This window comes from Apteryx mantelli, chromosome 14, assembly GCF_036417845.1.
Source record: "Apteryx mantelli isolate bAptMan1 chromosome 14, bAptMan1.hap1, whole genome shotgun sequence".
Lineage (NCBI taxonomy): Eukaryota > Metazoa > Chordata > Aves > Apterygiformes > Apterygidae > Apteryx > Apteryx mantelli.
This window is the reverse complement of record NC_089991.1, coordinates 19,030,441-19,057,583: the sequence shown is the minus strand read 5'-3', so window position 1 is coordinate 19,057,583 and position 27,143 is coordinate 19,030,441. Positions and strand designations below refer to the sequence as shown.

Below are 27,143 nucleotides of genomic sequence, written 5' to 3'. Positions count from 1 at the left end.
AGAGAGGCCAGGTAGGTAAACTACTTCAATTCCTGTTCTTCTTGTTGCCAAAGGAAAAAAGATTTACTTTAAAACACCTTCTAGGTCCAAGTTTCACAGCTTTATAATACTAATATATATATATATATATATATACTACTACTAATAATACTAATATATATATATATATATATATATATAGGTTTCCTCTGCCTGCACCTTCCCCTTGGTGTTATGAAATGCCCTCATTTACAATAGTCTATCCCCAAATCTGTTAATTTTGTGGTTCAGTTTGCTTCATTAACAGGATACTTATATGCAGGCTTCCTTTGGTGTAATATTAACGCATCTTTTCACTATTTTTTCTAACATTGCCAGGCAACTTTGGCCTTGAAGACTGGAAAAGAGAGGTCTTTTATTGCTTTTCAAGTATGGGGTAATCATGGTATTCATCATGGTATGTAAGAAAACATTTTCTCTAGAAGAGAAGGTCAAATATTCAAGTTAGTCTTACACTCTGAAGACATCTGCTGCAGTAACAGATGTAGGAGCAACAACAACCTTCTCACAGTCAGTATATGAGGAGTTGGTTGGTTGGTTTGTTAGGTAAATGCATCTTGCGAATCAGAGAAAAGAGTCTAATAGTTAGCTCTCCTATCTAAGTAGCAATCGGCACGTAAGGACTGTACTCATTTAAAACCTGTCTCCGGAGAAGAACACTTTGCTGACAGAATAATACTGAAAAATGGGGTGGTCAAGGCAAATCCTGTTACAAGAAAGCAGTGTTTTGCGTTTTTTTTTTAATCTTAAGTAAAATCCAACTGTCCTCTAGTTACTCAGTTTGGCAGGCTTCTCAAAAAAATCCAGGCCCTTTGGGTTCTTGATTTCATACCTGGTAGAAGAAATGGAGAAAAGCAAAAAATCCCCAGAGATAGCAAACACAGTGGACGGATGTTTGTTTGTGAAAACAATTTAGACTTATCATAACTCTCCTAAGATATCAACCAGCTGTTACCATTCAAGAAAAACTTGGACTAATAAGAGATAGCTGGTATGAAAATGTCAGCTCAGTGCATATTAGAGGTTTTTTAAAAAAAAAAGCAAACTGAACTTTAGGAATTGTTAGGAAAAAAGAAAACAAGAGAAAAAACATCAGTATCACATTGAACAATTTCATAGTGCATCCACACTTCAAATATGTACAGTTCTTGTCCTACCATCTCAAGAACTAGGAAATGTACAGCAAGGGAGCCAGGATGATCAAAAATGGTTCTGGTAAGAGCAATGCTTAAATGAACTAGAACTCTTCAGCTAAGGGTATAACAGAGAACAATATTTTCATAAATGGTGTGGGGAAGGTGAGTAAGGCACAACTGTTTAATCTCTGTCATAATATATGAACTAGTGTAGAGAAATTATTAGGTGACAAAGAAAAGGCAGCAGTGAATCTCCAACAGAGATGTAATGGCCACAGTATGTCCTGGAAGGCATCAGTTCAGAAAGCAACTGGACAACTTCATTGTAGAACAATCCATCAAGGGCTAGAAAACACAAAGGTGTTGCCTCTAACCTAAGTAGCCTTTGTCATGGAAGGTAGGGAATATATACCTACATACAAATATCACTACACACCAGCTCTGCATTGTATTCTTCCCTCCCGTAGTTATCTACTACTTGCCACAGCTAAAGACACGGTGTCGGTCTACAGAGTGCATTGGTCTAACCAAACCAAACTGCACTACTTCTGTGTTCTTTATGTATTTCAACTGTAGCTGCGAGGCAGCAGAACTGGAAGCTCTTGTCAGTTCATGAGGTCCACCAAAAATGTCCAGCTCTTAAGTGAAGCAGATTTGCAGATTTAATTGGAACTCCATTTAGTTAGCAGCATTCTGTCAGTTATTAATACTCTTCTTGGGGATACATCTGAGAAACAAATACCATAGCAGCTGTCCAAACAAAATTACTGCATATTGCTGCATGTTGTTCTCATGCATTATCTTTAATGCCTGCCATGACTCCTAATTTACACAATCAACATCAAGAAAAAGAATCAACTTAAACCCACCCGAAAACATCATGCATATTCTTACAAGTAACAATTCAAATTATGACTACAATCCTGCACCAAGGCAGAAGTAAATTGAGGATAATTTTCCCCAGAGGCTCATTTGCATTAGTACAGGATACTAGTATTTTTAGAGGCATATAGAAACAGATTAAAAAAATAAAGAATTTAAACAGGGTTACCCTTAGAAATGTGGGGAATCCTTGGCCATAATACCCAACAGCAAAATAGTCTGGTTTAGGCCTTAGAATTTTCATGATGTTTTCATAGAACTTCGCTTGTTGAATCTGAAAGCAAAACCAATCATGATTACTTCTGGCTTTTTTTTTTTCCATTTATTTTTACCTCTGCAGTAGTATATATTGTGCTAAGGGAATCAGACTCTATACTATCAATTGATAACAATAGCTTTCAATTATCCGTTGGTAAGCTATAGCAATAATCAGTTAATATGCACATGACATTCTGCTGTGACATGTTAAATACTGTTTACATTTATATGCAAATATAATACATAAAAAAAAATGTCTATGGCTTCCATTTCAATTAGTTGACCTCAGAATCAGGATTACCCTTAATTTACCAATATGAAAAGAAAAAAAAACCCGCAAGCACTGAAGTCATGCTTTGCAGGAATTTATATCTGCTACTTCAGTGCAATGGATAAAGCTCAAGCTTTTGTTCTAGCATCATACTAAGGAGATTGACCACGTAAAGGTCTTAGAACAATGTCTTCCATAAAAAAAATGAAGTGGCATTTAGCTTTATTATTTTTAATTTGTTTCCTGTATTGTACTTACAAGTTGTTCAACATTGAAGCTTAAATAAAATTGGCAAATATACTGTCTTTTCCTTTCAGTTTTTGATAAATCCAAAGTTGACTGGGAGGGACAGAAGCTTTCTTTATGCACTAACCAGTTCAAGAACATCAAGTTTTTATTCCCAGGTTTTCCTGGTGGATATTCAGGGTTATCTGTTGCATAAGCCCTAATCATTCAATAAAGATTATGCAAGTGAAGAAAAAGAAAAAAAAAGGGGAGGGGGGGGAATGTTCTTTTTTGCATTACTTCAGTTTTTAAGAAAAAAAAATAACTGAATTTTTATACAATCTGCCTTAAAAATATTTTGTCCCTCCAGCCTTTGGATCTAGTTCTAATTCCTTGTGATGTATTACTTCCCCAGTCCCCGACTGGGGCAGAATTTTTCAGGTTTGTCAAGATTTGAGTTTCTAAAATTTAAAGAAAAATTTCAGGGAAAAATGCAGCCAGGTGCTTTTCCTAAGCAGCACATAAAACAGCACAACGACCTCAAAAGCCTGTTCCATCTCTTTTATTCATCACCTTTAAATTACACAAAGTGAGAACAGGTTTATCTCATCTACAGAAGTTTCAAGATACTTTAGTAATCAAATGTTTATGAATCTTTTAATAATCAGTTCTTTATTAATTTCTGTTTTACCACTGGAATCTTGTGATACTGTAGCAAAGGTCAAGGCTTATTCTTGCACAAAATGAATTTAAAAAAATTGTAGACAACAAGCTCATAAGCAGCCTCAAAGCCTCTCTATCCATCAACCTTTTGACAGCTCAAAACTATTCATTTCTGTGACTGAAATACTTTTGAAGATTTGTATATGTTCTTACCAGGTTTTGGCTTAAAAGTTCATAGTCAAAAACTTCCTTTTCATATTGCTCTGCAAGTTCTTTACATAAAGATATGGCTTCTTCCCACATCTGCAATGTAATCGCATATTCAAAAAGTAAATCCAGTGCCAACAAATAAGCCTTTAAGGCATCACTATTTAACTACAGTTTTATTGACTATGCTATCTTTAAATTGCAGTCATTTATTAAGTGTACATTTAAAATGGAGGACCCAAGGCAATCATAAACTTCTGAAAAGCAGATTAATGTACAGAATAAAAGTGTTATTATAAGAAGGAATAAAGTAAACCTTTTTTATACTTACAATAAGGTTACCAAAAAACCCACCTAATCTTTCATAAACAATAAACAACAATAGTAAATCACTGAGGTGCACAACATCTAGTACATACTCCAAGCACAGGAACAGTGCATCAGGGGACTGACACCTACCTCTCCTGAAAACAAACACATTCCATTTTACAAGCAATTCCGACGCATACATACTCATACCTAGTCTTGCACAGGAGAACCCTCCTAGTCAGCTACAAAATTGCAAGGCTTAGATTTAAATTACCACTTGCCCAAAGTAGCAGCTTATTTCTTTCTACATAACATAATAGCTACCTCTGAAAATCATTGTAAAGAATTACAGAACTGCCTTGGAAAGACTAGGACAGTTTTTCTCATCTGCTGAAGGCACTTATTGTGTGCAGCACAAAAGTGGTCTTAAAACAAGAAGAAACTCCCTCTCCTGAAGAAATTTCTCAGATTCTGCCAGTCTTCTCCCCTATTCAGAATAAAGGAGACAAAAAGGGTTTTCTGAGCCTAATTTTCTACTGATGAAAGGTCACTGTTGGTCCCATGCATTGTGACTGTTTTTACATAGTGCTATATACACCCCTAGGCCAGGTAGTTCCGAACCAGACAGCGGCATTCAGCCACCTGCAAACCTCCTCTGCTGTATCTGAGCAGAACCTGAATGTTAGGCAGAACAGAAATCATCATGATTTGATTATTCTCATTCTGTGGGTGAGGGCTGCTACATTGTACTCATTTTAGATGCCAGAAAAATACCTGTGTTGTTTTAAATAGCACTACTTCTTGCTGCTCAGTAACAGGTTTGTGCTGAGGTACTATCAGCTTCCTACCTTCTGAGTTATAGGGGCTTCGGTGGGGGTTTTATGCCTCTGTTTTGTAAGGAGCAGTAAGGAACAGCCTTCCCCCTTCATACCTTCAGTTACAGCTGAACAAGACACAATGAGTTAAAGGCCTTACTGGGTCATAATTATTCTCTAGCACTACAAATTGTTTCCCCACTTTCTAGTACTTTGTTTTAGTTCTAAAAAGCTCAGCTCTACTGTCACTGTAGTGACTGGCAGCTTTAATAATAGATTCCAGAAAAATGCTGACTTAAAACCAGATACGGATCAGCAAACTACTGCATTTTAGGTTTGAGATACAATTCTCAGACCTCTCTGAAACAAATACATAGGTCCATTTTCAACTGTCTATGTTTTTGGGGAGACAATAACCGAATGATTTAAAATGCAACCTGTATAGTCGATATTCTTTTCCTAATAAAGGAAAGTACATTCAACATTTGTTATTATTTTATTGCAGCCTGAACTGACAGAGATGCATGTGACCAGTATACGCATTAGCCTCTTCCTTTGTAAATGTGCTTATTGAAAGAACATGTTTATACAGAACAGATGTACTCTGTGAATAAGCCTTCAGGACACAATTTTTATTTGACCCATATTTCAAAGAGGATTTCCTAAACAATAATCAAACAAATGTTTTCTCTGGAGAACACTCATTAAATGCTGCTATACAAAGTAACACAGCAAGAAGAGACTGGCGGGAAAGTGGGGGGAATGACCCTGCAACCCTACCTTTCCTTTGTCAAAGTACTCTATAATCTTCTCGTACAAATTCTCTTTCAAGTGTCGATGAGTCTGCGAACACTGGAACTCTGTTGACATGACTTGGGGTGCACACTGTTCATCTGACCACTGAGGATAAAAACACATAAAAAAAGTAAGTTTTTGAGTCCAAAACACCCCTATTCCCCCCAAATCTGGGTTGCTCTGAGTGTTTTTTTCCAGCTTTTTACCTACCACAGACAACAGGAAAGGCACTGTGAAAGCTTTCAGCACCTCTTCAAAAACCTCTGTATTTCATGTGAGAACCAAGACCAGATACCACATTTTTTAAATAAAGTCCCCTTGACACTTTTGATCAAAATCTATGGGAACCATTTGGTAGATTTTATATCAGTGGTGTCATTTTGAATAATTATTTTGATTTTTTTGTACTAAAAATATATGTGCATAATATTATCTTTGTCTATACCAAGATATATAATATACCTCTTAGCTTTGTATTATAAGTCAAAATTAAGTTTAATTGAAATAGCACTGTGAAAGGCCAAATTTTGATGTTTCTGCATAAAAATAAATTCCACAAGAAATTTCAAGTTTTGTTCAAAAATATTTAATATTGAATTTTCCCTTGAAATGGAAGTACAACTTACCGATCATTTCAATTGATAACATCAGTTACAATGAGAATAAACATTAGTTGTCATGAAAATAAATATCATCTATGAAAGCAAGCAAGCATACTTTGGCAGCATGATCCCAACAATGTAAAATGAGATGAGTAAGATGTCCCCCTGTAATTGCTGGAAAAGTGGTGTTTAATTTTGATCAGTGTTGTATTTGGGATAGCAAGAAAATAGCAAATTCAACACAAGCAAGTTAAATGGCTTCAAAAATTGCACACTATGTTCTCACTATTAAGTAAAGCTGTTCTTGCTACAATATTTAGTTTTATCAGTATGTGGCTTTGAATCACTTACTGAAAATACAGCATATCTTTCCTATAATTAATTTTTTATAACCTGCCACAGTATTTTTAACTAGAAACTTGAATACTAAGGAAAATAACTAATATGCAGTAAATCAGAGATGAAAGACAACCGCTTTTTTATTCATAAATTTAAAAATTGCAAAAGCTTATCTATCTACTCAGTTTAGGAATATCTAACCTTCAAGAGCCATGTATGGAGCAGAAGGGTATATGCAGCTTCCGTGTAATTCTCACAATCTAAATGAAGATCTCGCAATTTATACAAATATCTAATAGAGGAGAAAAAAAGAATTAGTCTAGGTATACACGACTTGAATGCTAAGTGTCAGAAATGTTCTAGATAAACACTCTTTAATGGAAACTTCAAAGATGTCATGCAGTCACTACCCAAAGAGTCTTCATAGATACTGTGTGAGTGAGGTTAAAGCACTGTTGTTTAGACTTTTCTGTGCTCTCTTCGTATACTGAAACATCTTGCACAAATAGAGGGAAAAGAGCTAAGCTCCTTCTACCAACTACTGCTAAGCCCACCTCGAAGAGGAAGAGGAAAGACAACTTCTCCAACTTGAGGTGTAAGTCAGACCTCCGATTCCAGTGGTTTGTTCCTAAAAATAGCTGCCTTTCACTGTAGCATTTTCGACTGCATGTAAATACTTGCAAACACAGCAGATAACACAAGGTAAAGGAAGAACAGACAAAGGAGACTTCTGTACACCCTGGCAAGGTGGCAGGGGCAGAAGAGCTGCTCTAAGTTATGTGTTGCCAGTGCTCTCCCCGACCCCTCGGGCAGCATTACTGTCACCAGTCCAACCACAGCCCACCAGACGGCTGAAGCCACCTCTCTTCCAGCAGCGCAGAGAAAGGTGGGCTGGCCCAGTGCATATCCTCCTGCACGCAACAGGGGTTTTGACACGGGGACTCCGACGCACCTTGCTGAAGCAGCTGGAGGCGTTACCGCACCCAGCTGTTAACCCTACTGAGATGACTCTCCCTCAGCAATGGCAGCAGAGGGAGCATCACCTGCACCCGACCACTCCAGCACATAGCTCCAGGCTTAGCTCCAAACCGCCCCCAGCGCTCTTTCTCAGCTAAGACTCTGAGCTGTGCACGGCAGTGGCTGAGGCGCAGGGAGTTCTGCTGATTTTGCAAAATGACAGGAGAGGCAGGAAACAGTGAGCTCTTGGACAGCAAGTTTTGCTAGAGTTCATACGAAAAACCCTGGGAGACAATATGAGGCCATGTCACATCAGAAAAAATCTGCCAGCATAGCTACAGTTCTAACAGAAAAGTGTTTTACTAGTAATTCAGTATTCCATGTAGTGTGTTGCATGTTTAAAGACGCTCCGTAGACTGCACAATTCTACAAACTATGAATGGTTTCTCTGCCGATCTGAATGGAGGATATACCCTCCATCAAACCTCAGGTCTAGCAAACAACAGATTAAAAATACAACATAGTCATTGTGGATGGCAAACTACCATGGAGTAACAGAAATTCAAGTAGGATGATAAAAACCAGGATTCATAGGTATTATTGCCCTCTCCAAAACAGAGCCAACAGAGCAGCCACCATACCTGATATACATCCCTTCACGGTTAATGTCTTTGTAGAAATTCTAGGGACAGAAACATTATTTAAATGTTATTTTCTAATCTCTCTTATTAAAACACTTACAAGATAAAAACATTTATGCTGAAATTTTGCTTTTCTTTTCCATTGTATTCAACACAAAACAAAACATAATTCTGTATCTGAACACATTTTTCAATTAAAAATTTAAAGCTGAAATTATGAATATCATTGTAAGGTATACATTATTTACAGACCATCTTAATTTTAGACCTGGTACTATTGCTTCTTCAGTTAACATTTTAATTAGTTATTAGTAAGTGTTATTATACTTACATAGTAAATATCTTAATTCTCAAAAGAAATCATTTGTCAAGTTCTTCTTTTGGAGAAGAGGAAAATATGGTTATCCAAGGGCATTAACACAAGATACTACGTGCTCTGGCTATACCTGCTGGCTACAAAATAGCCATTGGTTGGCACTGACTGGAGTTGATACATCTAACCCTGTTGTGCAATATCTTTAAGGGGGACACTTGTCAGAGCGAGATTTAAGAGTCAGTGGGTATTCACCTACTATGCATGCAATGTAATGCTCAGATACTTTAATCACCACTCTACCTTCACATGGGTTAGCTTCTTGCTTGGAAGAGCAGATTAGATGCTATTTACCTGTTTGCAGTACCTGCGTTAACTTAAATACCTCTACTTTGCCAAAAAACATAATGGAAAGGCTAAAATGTACAAAAAAAAAAAAAAAAAAGAAGGGATAAAAATCTCTTGCCTCAGGGTTTAAATCGCTATTCAGCATTGTAAATCATTCCCCCAGGAAGATTTGCTCTCATCTTTCGTAACTGGATTTGAAGGCCTTCCCCGTTCTCACACAGGGATCACAGAAGAGAACGTACCAGCAGGTTCACAGTGCAGCTCATGCGATTGTCCTTGCTTTCGTCACTCATCACAGTTCGGTAATCCAGCAGCTTCTCCAAGAGGCCTTTAACTAGGTTGACAAAACTTTCAACCAAGTTAAAGATGTCAGGGTACTGACATGCACACTCTGTAAGACTGCAAACACAGACAACAACATGATTTTACAGTGCTGCCAGAATTAGTGTCCCATTAGTTGAAACTCTGGATCTGGAGGCAAGTACTGTATTACGATGCTAAAACAACTACAGAATGCACTGGAAATTCCCTTTGTGGGTTGGTAATTTAGACAGCCGAAAGACAGATGGGAAATAAATCTAGACAAAAAAATGAAATATTTACTCTTCTTGTCTGAAAATGACTGCAAATCCAAGGGAATACATGTATATTTTTAAAACCAAGTCAAACGGAGTCTGTGGTACAACATGAATATGAACTCAAGTCTCTTGAGCGTCATGCTACCACAATAAATATTAGACCTTCCTTTCCCCTGTTACCATGCAACATAAAATGCAACAAATATTTCCTTCTCTTTGTAAAGTTACATTTCAGTAGAAAGTTCAAACTAAGATAAACTAAAATTTTAAGTCACAAAAAAGATATGTTCTAAAAAGACTTCACCAGAGCAATCTACCTTTAAGAAAGAAGCAAAACCAAATGACAATTTTTCTGTGGACTCAGAAAAAGCAGTTAGTGCTCTTTTGATAAAAAGATGGGAAAGTGAGTTTTATACGTCATCAGCATTTTTCAGTTTGCATTAGCAAAACATTAGCACATGCTATTGCTATAAAGTGCTGAAGTGATTAAGGAGCAGAAGCTTCATGTTACTCCCAATAGCTTTGTTTTCCAAGCTGAGCTGTTTAAACATATCAAATGATTACCAGCATCTCATTAAGGATTATCTTCTTTCTTTGCTTAAAAGTTGGTTTCTCCTTAGGATTCTCAGCTTGCACTGGGCTTCTGTCTGACAAACCCCATTTTATTTTTACTTTAATAGACACACACAAGTTATTACATGCATATTGGGCATATTCTATTAATAACATATGAAAATCACCATGTATGTCGCAGGAAAATAGTGAAAACAAGCTAGCAATTGCAAAATTCTCACTGAAATTATGCTACATGCCTAAGTAGGGCAGTTTCAGTGATACATTTTCCATAATTCTTGACCTCTTAGTGTTTCATTAACAGTTCTCAATTTATATGCAAATATATTTAATAATTTATAATTAATCCTTAATGAAGCGCACTATTTTTTAACTTTCATTATAAAGTAATATATTTTAAATTAATCGTAATATCATTTTTTAACTTCTCAGAATCACTTAGATTTTCTTCAGAAAATACATATTCATATTAACTTCTACTGCAAAGAAATCCTCCAAACTTTGGCCTAGAATGGGGCCTCAGCCAAGTACCAGTCTTGAATTTTTCATTCAAGCAAAGTAAAACCAGCACCTAATGTTTATTCCTTTTTTTGTACAGGTCCAAAATATAGTTATTTCCCCAAGACAGAGGAAGGGTGTACATGTGTGTCCAAATGAATATTTATATTGTAGTAGGTGTGACAGACAGAGATTAACAGATAAAAACTGAACACAGAAAAGGCTGGAGAATGTTAAATGAGATTTGTGGAAAAGAAAGTTAGAAAGCCTCAGATCATATAGGAGACTGGAATATCATTCAGGAAAAAATGGGTTATTTTATAGATGGGAGTATCAGAAATAGGATGACACGTAGCACAGGACAGTACAGTCACCACCTCAGAGACCATTCGGCATTTCTGCCATAGGTTCCGTTGGAATGAGAGCAAACAAGACAGACCCGTGAACACTGCTTCATCATGAAACGAACACGAGTCACCAGTGCATCACTTTTTTCCCTCAACACAGGTAGAAAACCACTGACATAAAACACAAGCTAATCCTAAGAACTCACTGACAATATAGCACACAGTTCCAATCACTGAAGAAAGATGGACTGCAATAGGTTTAGAGGAAGACTACGGGATGAACAGGAGAAAGCAATATGTAGCTCATGAGGGAAGATCTAAAAAGTTATCTTGTTCAGCTGCGTACAGTTACACCAATTAAAAAAAAAAAGCAGTAAAACTTTAACAGACTTTTCCAAGAGAGGGTAAGAAGAAGGCTTATTTCCAGATACTGGAACCAAGTTACTCAGAAGTTTTAAATAAAGCTTGAAAAAATAAAGTTTTAAAATAAAAAATATTTTCAATAAATTTTGAGAAAACAACCACACAGCATGGATCACTGCAATGATGAAGAACTGGAAAGCTCCCAGATGCTCTTTTCTGCTCTGTCTAGACCAGTAACTAAAACAGGCCAGGATTCACTGTCTGAGCCTGAGGACAAGTGCCATGGCACAGCTTGTATTCATGCAGCCAAATCCTCCTCCTCTTCCTCAAACAGTGTGGCCTGGTCTGTTCTGTCTATTTGGAACAGCCGCTCACCTGCTCCGTATTAACCCAGCTCTTCTTCGGTATTGTCTGGGACAGCATTCAGCAGCACAGGCCACAACCCTGCTGTGGCGCATGCTAACAAACATACAGGACTACGGACACCTGCAAGGCAGCACTTAAACCTTGCCAACCCTGTTCAGTGCAGTGGGTGTGAGCAAGTTCCCAGCAATCAACCTAGTTGGGTAAGTGTTAGTCGCAAAGGTGAGCGCAAATCACAAGACAGTTATTGACTGCTGCTAAGTATCTGCATTCACGTGACAAGTGGAACTATGCAGGGATGCAGATAGTTACTGGAAATAACTTGATAAGAATAAGAGCAAAGGAATAAAGCTGGAATCCAGGTTAATTGGGTCTCCGCCCAGTTGGGATAGGAATTTGCAGGTAGAAGGCTGAAATCCCCGCTTTGGAAGGTGTGAAAGTAGGAAGATAAAAAAAAAAAAAAGGAGAGAACAAGGTCAGACAGGTTGGTCACCAGCCTCTGCTGCAACTGTCCCTTTAGCTGCATCATTAAGCAATGTTAAGGATGGAACAGAAAATCTGCACGCAATATGAAACCACATTACAACATTTTTGGAAATGTAGAGGCCTTGAAGTATCTTGAAGTCTCCCAGAGTGTGGGAAAGTATTAAGGGGAGGGCAGGGGGGAGACAGGTCTAAGAGAAAGAAAGGCACCTTACAAACGTAGTCTATTTGATAAGACTAATCAACTACAAGATGGAATTTACCTGGATAGGTACCAGTTCTCTAGCAAAATACTTGAATGCAAGAGTATACTGAGCACTGAGCACAAGTACTGTTACACAGCTCAGAAAATGGAAATAATCTTTGAACATGAATCTCATACATGAGATGTGAAGGAATCCTGACTCTTAACATTGATAAGGTTTCAGTTTGAACACTCGCTCAAGCTTTAAGGTAACTTTTTTCAAGATAGATGCAGACTAAGCAGGAATGATCAGTGTCTAGAAAACATGGCATATGATAAAAAAAAAAAAAAAAAAATTGGGGTTGTTTACCCCAAACAGAAGACTGAAGGAAACTTGATCACAGTCTTCAAATTTGTTAAAAGCTGCTGCAAAGAGAAATGGAATAAATGATTTCTTATGCCTTCTATGGATACAACAAAAAATAATTGGCTTAAACTGAGGGAAGAAAGATTTAGTATAGATGCTTGGAAAAAAACTTACTACCGGCGAGGAAAGTTAAGCACTGTAATAAACGTCTACTGTGTTTGCTGAATCTCCAATATTAGAGACGATGAATGGTAGTGACAGGTTAGGCAGTGCGATAAGAGAACCCTCTTCTTCCAAGCCTGTTCTCTGTCGTACCAAGAGCTAGTCTGCATCACCTCTTCGATATCTTAAGATTGGCAGCCAAAGAGTAAACATTCAAAACTGAAAAATGAGTTTAGTGCTCTCAGTTTACATAGTCATTACATGCTAGGAAGCAAAAGAGACATACTTAAAACTTAATCTGTCCTTGTCAGTGTAACAGATTCAAAGAGTATTTTTATACTGCATACTGATCCTTTTTCTAAAAAAGGATATTTGAAAAAGTGTCAGTACGTTCTGAAGTCTATTTTATCCATTTCAGGCTTTAAGAATTCTTAGAAATATTTTTATTAAATTGTAGCACCTTACACTATTCTCATCCCAGGACTGTCACCTTATGCAAGTTCAGAGAATAATCTCTGGGGGAACAATGAGATAAAAGCACAGCCTGAAGACATTTATTCTAATGCATTACTTACATTGACTCAAACAACTGCATATAGTGTTCATCTCCACGTCCTCCTTCCACCTCATGGTCCAACTTTAAAATGATTTCATTTTCAAACTAATAAAGAAAGAAAAAAATCAAAACATTGAGCAGATACCTAGAGGTTAAAGAAAGTTCAAAACGACATCATAAGAATATCTTTGCATAGCTGCCACACACATCCCTGAGGCTTGAACATATTCCAGTTGAATAACACACTCCAGACTGACCATCTCTAGATGATTGTTCCTTCGTAAGAACTGAAAAAATAACCTGAGGACACAGGGTTACAGTGTCCGTACTAGGGGTTTTCACAGAACACCTCTGATTTGCAGTGCTGGACTCCAGCTCGAAATGGAATCACTTCCACTCAGACGAAACATGAATGAACAATCCCACAGTATGCAATGCCTTATTTAACTGCCGGTTGTTAGGTCTATCTGTACCTTAACTAGGAAGCAGTGACATGTTAACTGTCAAAAATACCAAACAAGCTATCCAAAAGTTATGACATAATTTTTCAGTGTTACGACACTTTCATTTGGAGTCAGCAGCCTTATTCCTCTGTTTGTAAGGCAACATAGCACCTTCTTCTGCTTTCTGAACCGAAAAGGAATCTACGCAGCTGGTTTGCAAAAAAGAGAGAAAACTTGTTAAAATGTCTCCAGTGACTCACAGCTTGGCAGCGATCCCTAATCAGCCAGCTCCGACAGCTCCAAGGGCTCGAGGCCAAACCTAGGCTTCAGAGAAGCACTCCACCCCAGCCTGGGCAGCCGTCCCTCTAACTTCAACCTAACCGCTGGGCTCAGTCATCCCTGCGACAACTTTCTGAAAGCCGGGTATCTGAAGCTGTGATCTGCATTATTTGCCTCTCCTGTTAGAGGCTGTAACAAACTCCTACGTATATATTCACCAGGTGGCTTTACCTAATTAATCGAGGGAACAATGTCTCCAACACTCATAAAAGATAAAACAGGTATTTTCCAAGTTTGTCACACGGATTAAAAAAAAAAAATCTGGCAAATAAAGCAAGTCTGCAAAACTGTAGTTACTAATATGTACCTCAATCATCAATGCCAATAGCTTGACACCTTTAAAGTGCTATAAATTCCAGCCAAAATCTCCGGAGAAGTTCAAGGTCAGTAATATAACCTTAATTCTTAAAGAAATGGAAGTACATGTTAGATTGTATTTTAACCCAGCACTTTGCAGGATCACATCTTAACTATAAATGCTATTGTGTTGCAATATGAATATACAATTGTAATTTGTCATCTCAAATCTCTTGCAATATATTATACACAGGAAACTGCTTTGTCATATTGAAAAAGGTAAGTCAATTTACTACGTTGAAATGAGAATTTGTAATTCGTTTGCAAGGTCTTTACCATACATTATGCAGACTTCATTCAAATTCAGGAAATGAAAAAAGTGGAAATTATAATAAATGCATACGGTTTCCTCTTTCTTCTCCAAGAGGCTTAAAACATTAAGATTTGTATGTTCAAAGGCGTCACTGAAAGTCAGTATTTCTTAGCAACAACAGAAACAAAAGATGAGCGCTTTTTATAATGGAAAATGAAAAATACTATTCGAAAAGTTAAAAATATACATAAAATATCTTAAGTCAGTTGGAAATTCACTGGGAAAGGATTTTAAGAAAAATATACCCCCATTAATATTGTCCAGTGTAGATAAAGGCATTTTGGATGAAATTACTGGGTAATGCCTATTATTGTTCTCCAGACATGATCTAAAATAATTTAGAAGAAAACAAAGTGTTCCAAAGAGCTCATTTTAAAATAACCTTACTAAAAATATTAATCTTGGAAAACAGAAAACTAATTACAATTAATGTAATATAAAAATGTTGCATGGAGAAAAATAATTTAATTCAATAATCTTAGCAAAAAGAAATCTTAATATTGAAATGCTGCAGGTTTTAGGATGTTAGAAAAACCCTAAAAGGCAGCCAGCCTATTAGCATAATTTTTTCTAAGCTTCAAATATTATGATGCAAAGAAACGGGTATCTTTTTGCACCTGCAGGTTGGAAACAGCACAAATAGAAGAAGAGCACCCAAAGGAAAAGCCCTTAAAGGCAGAGTCGCTCTTTTATTAGCCAGGCTCTAAGCAGAGCTAGCTAAGCAGGGAGCAGCGCTCAGCCTCTCCGGCAACCTCAGCCAGCCTAACGCCGCTCTGTGCGCGGCCTTCACTGAAAGCCTTCACTGTTTCTAAGCCTCTTGTCTGATAATTGCCTTCGAGTCTTCATTCTTTGAGATATCCTTTTGGCTTCTTAAATTAAAATCTTATACTTTATACAGCACTCTAATATTTTAGAAAATGCCCACAAGAGTTTCCTAGCATTACTGCATCCCCACTAGCATTCTTCAGTTTACATTTCTTACCAATTTTTCAATTAGATGCAACTTTTTACCCTCTATCGCACAGCAACTAACTTAACAGGCTTTGATTCAAAGTGCGGACTTTCAGCACTGCTGGAAGCCTGCACACACCCTTTCACCACACTTCCCTTCTGCTGCGTATGGCCTCTGAGGGAAGTGGCGTACACGAACCTCGAAATTTTACTGCAGCTACAACAGTTAATTCTTTGTTGTCGCCCAGCTATGTGTGTCATGTTCAGATACCATCAGCCATGATACCGATTTGTAAAGAATCGGCACCATCAGAAAATTAGAAGTTTACAATACCAACACATTTTAAGTCTTTTCTAACACAGCTGTGCTTGTCCTCTTTACGCAGTCTCAATACTTCCTAATCCCTCCTCCCCCATTTCTACTGAAGTCTTTGAACAGCATAAGAATAAATTATTCAGATGTAACAAACATATATTGATTTTTTGTTTCAAATTTTTTGTATAAGCACTGTATGTTTCATATTCTGTTAAATAATGCATGGTGAGGAAGCAGAAAGGAAAACCGCTTGTTTATGTTGTGTCTGTTCTGCTGCCCTATGAGTCAGCTAGGGCCACACTAAAAATGAAAGCTTGCTCATGCCCTGGGACTAAGTGCAGATGTTCAGATGGGCAACTTCTTCTAAGGATGCAACACAGGAAAGACAAGAGTGAGAGAAGCATGAAGAAGAGTGCAGATTAGAAGACATTTGAGAGAAGCCGTGAGCTTGCTTGAAGCCTTAGATGTGCCCCTGGGGGCAGAACAGAAGAAAATCCACGTTCTACTCAAATTCAGAGTTTTAAGTTAAAAATATTACGTGCTTGCTTCCAGCGGGAATCTGTTCACAGTAGAATTCCTCAGCTTTCCTTTCCTCGCAGCAGTGAGCACACGTCGGCACAGATGCAGGAGAACTCTTTGCTCCAGAGCACGATCGCTCCATCAGCATCCATCAAAGCAACAGCCGGATGCAGCGCATCCAACCCCAGGTCTGCTGGGCCACCTTGATGCTGCAGACTGCTCTTGGGAAGAAGACTGAAGAAGTGTGCTGTTGCCTCTCTCAAAAAGTGCCAAGTAAGAGGGAACCTTAATTTTTCTGAAGAGCCCACAAACACTTTTGGTTTGCTAGGAGTACTTCACAAATGCACTGCGATCCAGAACAATTCTTTGCCCTTTCTGTTACTTGTCGGTTTTGCTGCTCCAGTATTAGCTCTTGCTCTGTAATTAGAAGCCAAATTACAGACTGCCAATGGAACAGTACATACTGTACCAATACTAGAGAATAAAGAGCTTTCATTGAAATGTAGCAGTGGTACTGAGAAACAGCAAAGGAAGAAAATTACTCTGAAAGGGCTCAGAATTCATCTGTATTTAGTGTGTCTAAGACAGATACGCAGTGGTTTCAGGATAAGGCAATATTAAACAAAAACATCCAATCCAATCATTTTGTAGACAGAAATCTGTGAATGTAGTGCAAGTCAAGCATCAGTTAAAAATCATCCACCTCTTAAAAATCCTTCCCCAGTACTTATTCAGCAGGTAGGGAATTGATTATTCCTCCAAGAGGCAATAATTTCACAGACGCTGGATCTGACCAAAAAAACTCTTTCTAAGCATCATCTTGTTCTCAACAAGCTGCAAAAAAAGCTGGTTGCTTGAACCAAATAAATAAAAGAGCTGGCAGGAATACAGAAGGAAGTTTTAATGTCTTTGTACTAAGATTCAGTCCTGGTAAGGATTATTCCTCCACTAACTTCAATAGAGTGTGCCTAACTGTACTTGGCATGATTTTGGCTTTAAAATTGCCTGCTTATCTAATTAAAAGACCACAAAAGTCTCCACACCCTTGAATACACTTCAGCACCAACCACATACCATCTCTATTTTTTCTACATGGATTTGTCTGAAGCACCAAGCTATATAAACTGAAATAAAGGTTTTTTTGCTAATGAGGTGATTTCACGTGCTTCTAAAATCCTTCAGTATAATAAAGTTTCAAGAGTATAAAATATGAGAGTATGATAGTGGTATTTCCAGCAAGGAGCCTGCTGAGAACACTTGCATTCGCTCCTTTAGTGACCTTTCACCACTCTTAGCTCAGAAAGACACATGAGTCCAGCAGCTTCACAAGGAGTGAACGTCTGCCCTCCAGTGCCATCAGCAACTGCGTAAGCCCAAGGACTCGGCATCGGTCAGAACTACTTGCTCTGTTCAGCAACGGTCAGGAAGGAAAGTAGTTGTAGAATATTTCCACAGATGGCTTCAGCAACTGATGGAACCAATCAGAGCTATTAAAGTGAATACTCCAAACATGAACAGAAAGTTTTATTTGGACAGAAATATGATTACAGATGAATTAATATTTCCTAAGCCAAAGTTAAATCTTTAACATGACTTGGATCCACGTTTATTTCAATGATATTTTCTTTTACTCTGCAAAGAGCTAATCTGTTGGTTTTGCTTTTAAAGTATTTTTAAAGTAAGCTTTTTTTTTTTTTTTTTTTTTAAGTCACATTATCAGTTACAGCAAATACTACAAGTTTGCTTGATATGCCCTGCATTGGGAAGTCTTGATAAAATATAAAGTCTGATTCTTTCAGGAAAAGATGGCTTATCAGTATTTGAAGAATGGGATTCTTCTAATATCATGCATCTGACAGAGAGGCAACTTGCTTCCCTTTGTATCTGAAGGAGAAGTGGATATAAGTGCAGCAATAAGTTGGTTCTATCCACACATATCTAACGCAAGCGGAATAACTTGCCTTTCCAAGGTTTCTAGCTCTCTGAGCTAATAATAGACAGAGCCTTGATGGTTAAAATTAGTAGATAATAAAGCCTTCCTCCCTGCATCTTTAGTTAGACTTAAAATTACAAGTTTATACAAAATTTCTTCTGGGCAAATGGAAGTTACATGTGCAAAGTAAAATGAAGGATCACAAAGAAAACGCATACGTCACAAACCTACGTATATATTTCATTATATGAAGTATGTCTGTAAATAGTATGTCATTCTTAGGATAACTACAGGTGAAATTTGGTTTTCTCTGGGATTAGTTATAATTTCCTAGAAATAGGAAATAAAAATAATTTTCCTGTTTGAAAAAGTTAAATAACCTTTATACACTTACCTCACTTAGCATATACTTTTCAAAAGGAGTCAGGTGAATAAAAGCACATATACTGCACATAAGGGAGCAAGACCCAGCCTCCTGAGCTAGCACCAGCCCAGCACACATGCCCACGCAGAGCGGAGCACGGCGCCGCGGACGTCGCAGCACAGCCCCCCGTCACGTCGAGGAAACGAGCCTCTGGGGAAAGCCTAGGAACCGACGGGTCAGGGGCCAGACAAGCGCTCTGGCTTCACTGCCAGGGCAGACTCTGTATGCGACCCAGAGGTCTCTGTATGGGCTCTTTTTCCCCCCCTCCCTCTTCTTATTAGAAGCCAATTAAATTAATCAATACAATTATGTTTTAATTGAATGTCAATGAGATCTCAACTCCTGAGTGCCTAAGGCTGTCTTGAAAAGAAACTTTATCATTCTCAAAATTTTATACTAAGGCTTTAATAAAATATCCTACTAATATAAAACACCAACTTCTATTTCAAAATTGTCCACTAGTAAAAGCTAGAGTTTGCATCTGCATATCAAATCATTTTTGATTCATATTCTTTCCCTTTTCTAAATGAAATAGTAATAATTTTAAGTAATAAAACTCAATGCACCTTTCCTTTAAAAATATATATTTTTAAATTACCAGAATTGCCAAACTTAAAAAAGCAATTTTGAGAAATTTATCTTAATTACCACATCCATAAGAATGGAGAGAGAAAACACAATTCTCCATCAGTAAGTGATCTGAATTTCTGAAATAGAATGATTAGAATCCATTGACACATGCATGCTAAATTACTGAATTAGTGCAATCTGATAAAAAACATTAACTATTATTCGTAAGCTGTAATAAAATCAATGTGCTCATTCTTCAGCAGTTAAAAAATACCACCTGAAGCTTATTTATATAAGCATAAGAAGTGATTTAAGGCTCATGTAAGCATCTCGCATCTCCTAGGCTCTTAAGCTGGTGCCCTTGTTAGTCAGCTGGATGAGTTTCCAAAGTTTTTTGATCTGTACAGATCTGTGCTTCTCTCCCAAGAGATGAGGCATAAGCCAAGAGCAGAAAAACATTTTTAAGAAGGCAAATATAGGGCTATTAGGCCATGGAGGGAACAGATGCGCAGAAGCAAAGTGGCAAAATCTTGGCCTTAAACCAAAAGCTTTGTGGTAAAATACTGACCAAAATGGAAATTCCATCTGTTGGTTTGCGCCGCACTTAGTTGACCCAAAAATGCCCCATATGACTTAAAGTGTTAAACATGGCTGGGTATAAAAGAGTGACATAATTACATTTACTTTCCTAACAATCTCTAAAACTATGACTTTTTTGTTTGTCACTTACTGCTACACAGACTGTTCTGAATTAATTATTTGCGTATACTCAGTGCCTACAAATCCAAGCTAAAATCTACCATGTAAGGCACTGTACAAACACTGAACAAGGTAATTACATGCCCCAAAGAGCCTGCAGAGAATGCAAAAGTTAGATAGAAAAGGCCAGACGGTGAATGCCCAAGGACGCGCGGTGAGCGGTGGCAGGAGACCTAGGCTGTATTGCCAAGCATCCTGTCCCAGGAACCACGCTCAGTTGCCACTCACGAGTTTCACAGACTTACAAGTCAGGTTTTGAAGGGTTTGGGTTTTTTTTTTTTGAGAAAGAAAAGATTTCCAGTTGGAAAACAAGGCTTAATCAACAGCGACACCAACAAAATCTATTTTCCAATATACCTTTTTTAAATATTCATTTTCCCGATTAAAGTTCCAATATTACAGATTCACAGATTTTACTTTTCAAATTCTTTCTAGTTAGTAAATTGTAAAAAACAAAAAACCCCTCCCTCATTAGGTTTTTTACCTTCTGCCTTTTTAAATGAAAGGAGGGATAAATACAATAATTAGAACACAAAATATTTTAGTATCAAAATATTTAATTTAAAATTTGTAATTTAAAAACCTTTTTCCTTGTCAAAATTTCTGTAAAAAAACATTTTAGGACTGTCAATTTTCCACAGGGACTATTTCTCACAAAAAAAAAAAAAGGAGAAAAGCTAGGGCTTTCTAAGAAATCTAATAATACGCAATTAGTTTCATGCTGCAACTTAAGTCAGATGTTCTGTATTAAAAATTCGAAGTTATAGTGTCTCAAGATCTGTATCACAAAGGAGAGTCATACAAAAATTTAGAGCAGAAGGGACCTCCGGAGGTCATTTAAACCCAATCTTTACCTAACACAGGACTGACTTCAATGTCACACCTGGCTGCTCAGGACCTTGTCCAGGCAAATTTTGAGCATCTCCAAGAATGAAGATGCTGCAGCCTCTCCGGGCCCCTATTCCAGTGCTTTACTGCTGCCATTGTGAAGAACATTTTAGTTAAGTCCAAGTAAAACACCTTGGAGAGCCTGCACTCACTGGAACAGGAGTTCTTCCTTTTGTTCTTAATATTTTGCATTTTGGTTTCTGTAAGCAGAAAACCGCACACCACATATATTTACCAAAAATAAACTCATTACATGCCATTTTAATGAGTTTTCACACAGAGTATGATTTTGTTTTCTGAGCATATTTTCACAATGCTATGATCAAACAGCTTCTGCACAACTTCTTTGTTATTACCTTTTTGAATTCTCCTGTCCTTTGATATTCACACAGCATCATGTCAAAGAAGATTGGGATCGTGGCTTTTCGTAGTTCAACTTCTGGAATAAGAGTCATTTCCAAGATGGGCCCAACCATTCCCGGAATAAAGCAAATTTTATTCTGTCCTAAAACAGAATGGCAGATTGGGTATTGGAATAAATAATAAAATAAACAATAAAATTGTTAGGAAGTGACTTAGGGTATGCAGCCATTTGAAACAGTGTTTTAACCATCTATGTTAGTAAGAGTCTTACAGTTAGTCACTTGTCTCCACTCCTCTCAAAAGCAGAAAGCGCATTAACGGATATTGTCTCATTCCAAGATGCACCAGAATTCAGTACCAGAAATAAGCACGTATGCCAGCTGACTGAACTGACACTTTCAGGGAATATTTCCATTTTTCAGCTTTTGATATTTTCTTAAAAATGTTTATGAGTGGAAAGTAATCAAAAAACTAAGAACCCCTCAAATTCTATCAGTAGGAGAGAACTATATGGTATGTTCCCCTTTCTAGGCTAAAAAGGAGTAAAAAATTCAAATCAGTTCCATACTGATGTAACTCTAAGCATAACTGAACTATTATTTCAAAAGTTTTACGGAACATTATTTTTCCTTCTGCTCACATTGACTTCAATCTGTATTAATCCTAGTGAAATCACTAACATCAGTAAGATTGAAAAGAATCTTATCATGACTGAACCGCTTCTAATACCTACATAATAGGTCTGTGTAATTTCTGAAAACTAGAGAAATTCACATATAATGTAACTATCCATTCACCTCTAAAAATCTTCACTTTCCTAAGCAAGTCTTGGGTAAGAGTAGTAAAAAGAAAGAGAAATCTCCAGCTAAATAATAGCAATATATATTGCTTGACCAAGAGGCTAATCTCACACTTGCCTTAAACCAAAAAAATCCTTAGCATGCAACTTTCTGTGAAAAAGGCTCTTCTGAAAGTCTGTCCTGCCATCAGCAACTGTTATTTCCATTTCAGGGAAGAAAAGCAAAACCTCCTCAAACACCACAACTACTGCAACGGCCCAAGGACGATCATCTGCCTCGTAGAACCACTCAGTTTATAAACCGAAAGGCACTATATGTAGCGGTCACAGTATGACATCCTTTGACATGCATTTGCCTGTATGAATCTTGCTTTAAATACATATCCCCCAAATGTGCTTTATACCTGAGACACTGTATTGCTCTTTAGAATGTAGATTCCTTTTTGTTAAAGATATAGTAGGAGCTTGAACATTATAAAAAATAAAGGGAAAGGGCATTTATTAATAAATGAGAACTATGGCACATTTAGTTTGAAACATTTTTCAATCTGCAGGCCCCTGTTTTTCCAGGGGGTATGTAGACTGAATATTATTTGAATAAAGTAATAACACATTTGTGATATTAGAAAAGAAAAAATGCTTTGGTCTTCAACAATATGACAGACAAACTGTCAAAATGCTTTAAAATTCCAGCTCATTCTTTTACTTTTCGTAATATCCAATGGACTTCTGATTATGACCATCTGCTGGTAAAACATACTTTAAAACGCTGCTCCTTTTTTACGTTAATTAAACAAAATATCATATCTGCTCAACCAGCTTTTCGTTAACTATTTACATGAACACTGAACTGACAAGAAAAAAATTTCATTTCAATTCAAGTATCTTAAAATTTTGGATACTGCATGTATATTCTGGCTAAAATTTTAACAGTGTGCTAAAAATATTCCCATTACTGAAAAAATACTTTTCTACCGCATACACTGAGAACATTTCACACTATTCTTACAAGATTAACGTCTCATACACAGCAATTACACGACTTTTTCTGGATGAAATGACGGCATTTTAGCCGAGTTGACACAATGATCAACTCGGAAAAAAGAAAGGTTATTTGCTTATGCTTAGCACCCCATTGAACCGGCCCCTAGGATCCAGACCAGAATTGGCTAGAGACCTGACAAGCAGACAGAATGGTTGTAAAAGCTTATGTCTTTTCTCTGTTAACGTTCTGATGAAATCTAGTCTTTGCATGAATAGCTGTCTGAAATTTAACATCCAGCCTGTATTTCAAAGTATAATCATAGGTATTATCACAATTATCTTCATATCATATTTCAAAAAAAAAAGTATATTCTTTCATAGGATAATACATTATTGTTTCATCTATTCCAAACTCTCAAAGAAGCAGTCAAAAAACAAGGCTGCATACAAACTGTAAAAACATTAACGATCCCGTTTTGGAATTTAAATCCAAACAGAATCCAACTCTGAGTCTACTGATTTCTGGAACTGGGGAAACAGACTGAACAGAAACCTTCTCGGGGAAGATTTATCTGGTTCTCAATTTCAGCAAGATGATGTTTCTGAAACCTTCTGAGTTCAGCCATCTTGTGAGTTCTCTCAGAAATAAAAAATAGGCAACAGTCATACAATATTTCATGTTGGTTGCAAGCTTAGTAGCAGGAGTAAAAATATATTTTAAGGTCAAATATTTTAAAAAGCAGGTCATGGCAGATTTTTTTCAGTGAAACATGACATATGCTATGGATTTGGTTGCAATTAATTTCATGAATTTACTCACCAAGTTTGTACCACATGTCACGGATAGCAAATCCAATTAAACGTCTCATATCTCCATATCTAGAAAGAAAGAAAAAGGAAAGATATCTTTATCATTATCGGTATCATCATTTTATTACAAAATTAAAAGATATAAGCTAAAGTATATGTTTTCGCTTACTTGTTCTGGATTTTGTTGTATTTTGCATGGGAAAAATTTTCTAGCTGTAGTGAATCTTGGGTAATAAAAGCCACAGCCAAATGAAAATAGTTGTTCCACAGCTGTAAATTGAATATAAGGAAATTATAATGATTTTGAGCAAAGCAAGAGTAATATTAAACCATGCATAATGGTGAATAATTTATGAAACCAAATGATGCAAGCCATATGAGATTCTTACATTATGCAAAGATATACATCATTTGCTTTTCTGCTAATTGCATAATACTAGAGAGATGAATTTTAATAACCACTAGTTTGCATTTGCTCTTAATAACACAGCTTCTGAATAAATATTGCTAAAAAAGATTCATATGAGTTTCATTAGCCAACAACATTAAACCACGAACCATAGCAGGACTAGTGAAATACAGTACATGCCAGTGAACCTTAACAGTGTGGCACTAAAGGCATCCAAGGTAATTACACTGTATTTAAGAGCTTCTTCAAAAGGCATCTACCATCTTCTCTTTGGGTTCTAATTCAGCAACAGACTTGGGTGAAACCCTAATTTATTTCAGTAAGAGCTCTCTACATTAAACAAGGACAAAATAGGGCCTTGCATAACTAGTACAGAGTCATGTGCCTGAACTGGGAGAACCACCCTCACATTTGCAGTGCACAAGCCTTTGTGTCTGAAAACAGATTACTTGTTCCCAGATAATCACAATTAAATCCCTCTCGCACATGCTAGAGATTGCAAAGAAAACAGGAACTGCACTAAAATTCATGGAGACACAAATTTTCACATTTGGTCAATGGATGATTATTCAAGATCAGCTGAAGAAAATACTGTTCTCAAAAGCTTCTAAACAGTCAGCAATAGTTTTAGACATTGCTTTTAAAAACTTATCTGTATCTAAAAATATGCATTATGGTATTATCGAGACCATAGAAAGGCAATAGTAAATGCATTTGGCAGTAATTTAAAGTATGAAAACAAAACAACATTATTACATAGCTATTAATTCTATATGGTGAAATACAGTCCTAGGTTGGGGAATTTGCACTAAATGCTGTAGAAATGCAACCTTTCATGTCACTTCAACTTGCATGTCAACACTTCAACGTAAGTGACCTCTGTCCACTACAATCTGGAAAACTCTCTCGTGCAGAAATACCCATGAAGAACAGATACCAACACCCCAAAAACGCACACAAAGCATACAGACATTTCCCATACTAAATGAAATTCTCAAACACCCTCTTTAATGTCAAAAAGCTCCTGCATCTAATTTATTCCTTCTGTTAGAAGCCCAAGGCTTTACTAAAGCTCTCCTTACCAGACTTGGCTTGCTCAGAAGCCCTTCGGAGGCCGGTTTGTCTTCACAGGCCAGAGAGCACCGTTATCCCTGGTGCAGACCCACAGACTCGAGCAGCACTGCACCGGAGACTCTTATTAATCTGCTACATTTTACACCATTCAAAGATGGTCTGAATTCATCCAAACCATTCGCAACCTTATTAGAATTACATTTGAATATTAGCGGTACTAAGGCAACAGCTTTTTTTCCTAATAGGAACATTTAAATTATGTTCATATCTAATTTTTTACAGTTTAAAGTAGTACATACTAGCTCAGGGCGCTTTTCCCCCACAATAAATGTCATTCATGCTCCAAAGGGCCTGTTTTTCCTCTCATCAAAAGTTACATAAGATTAATTTGACCAAGTTAGAGTTTTTGACTTGAGAAGCTGTATTTTTGTCAATATATAGGAAATATAACTTTGCATAGGTCAGTTACACCAGGAAAATGGAAAACTTTCAAATCATTCCTGTTTAGGGGGAGGCAAATGAAGCCTTGCAACTCTGGCTAATGGTCTATTTATTTACGTAATAATTCCAAGTTCAATGCTACCTTTGTCGGAGACACACCCTGAAGACTTCCCTCTCAATAGCCTTATTTATAAAATGTGTTTCCTTTTTTCCACAGAGCAGTCTACGATGGCTGAAGAAACAGGATACTTTGCATTTCGACACTGTATTCAAGTCAAGGACTTGCAAGCTTTTAAGTACCAGAACCAGGCTCCCAACTTGGTGAGGCACAGCAGTCTCTCAATGGTGAAAAAATGGCACAGGCAGGTAGAAACAGATAGGACAGGCAAATAACAAGCTTACGAGGTCAGTTTTTTCTCTTAGGCCCACAGCAGCATTCCAATGTTTTGCGCTTGCACACAAGCCGCCGAGCACGCGGCAGGGCTGGAGCGAGGTAGCGCAGCTCCGGGAGAGGAGGCGAGCTCCGGGCAGAGCGCGGACGCTCGCCCTTTGCTTCCCGCCGACAGGAGCGCCGGGGCCGAGCCGCGGGCTGGGGACGGAGCAGCCGGCGAGGAGGCTAGGGCTGAGGAGCGACCGCTGCCTGCAGCTAGGTACCAGCCGCTCACTGCAGGCTGCGAGGCAGCCGCCGGCAGCGACAGGCCAGGCGGGCTCGGGGGTGTTAACGCTTCAGCCCGGGGAGCCTGCGGTGCCTGAGCGCGATGTTAACCGCACACACACTCAGAGACATGTTCATGAGCTGAATTCAACTGCAAAATTCGCATGCGGTGGTTTCACAGCTCTTTTAAGCGCCTTTAGATCTGACAACACCCCTGGGTATATAAGAGCTAAATAAACATAAAGGAGGGGGATTTCTGATCCCGTGTTTGTCAGAACACACACGGTGCCTTCCCACTAGAAAATGCGGCAGCTGACAGATTGGAAAGTTTATAGATAATATATAATAAGAAGCTTCTCATCATCTCGTAAGGAAGAAGAGATCTGGATATTATCAGTATAGGCACCAAAAGTAAAGACTCCAGCAAGCAGTATGCTGCTTGCCCCTCGGTACAAACCTGGAAACCAGCGGCCCCCTGACACCGTTTCCAACGGCTGCCTTTTACCCACCTTCTTCTCTGCG

The 27,143-nt window shown here is 37.7% G+C and overlaps 1 protein-coding gene across 1 annotated transcript in view; it reads right to left on the bottom strand.

Annotated features, from left to right (window-relative positions):
• Positions 1-27,143, bottom strand: part of DOCK2 (dedicator of cytokinesis 2) — a 228,141-nt gene that overhangs the window by 24,517 nt on the left and 176,481 nt on the right. Inside the window, exons 31-40 of the mRNA XM_067304597.1 lie at positions 24,212-24,312; positions 24,053-24,111; positions 21,443-21,591; positions 13,294-13,379; positions 9,043-9,199; positions 8,140-8,180; positions 6,743-6,833; positions 5,586-5,705; positions 3,688-3,777; positions 2,227-2,331 (exon numbers count right to left, since the gene is read on the bottom strand). Of these exons, the coding sequence (XP_067160698.1) occupies positions 2,227-2,331; positions 3,688-3,777; positions 5,586-5,705; positions 6,743-6,833; positions 8,140-8,180; positions 9,043-9,199; positions 13,294-13,379; positions 21,443-21,591; positions 24,053-24,111; positions 24,212-24,312 (999 nt within the window). The remainder of the gene's footprint in view (positions 1-2,226; positions 2,332-3,687; positions 3,778-5,585; positions 5,706-6,742; positions 6,834-8,139; positions 8,181-9,042; positions 9,200-13,293; positions 13,380-21,442; positions 21,592-24,052; positions 24,112-24,211; positions 24,313-27,143) is intronic.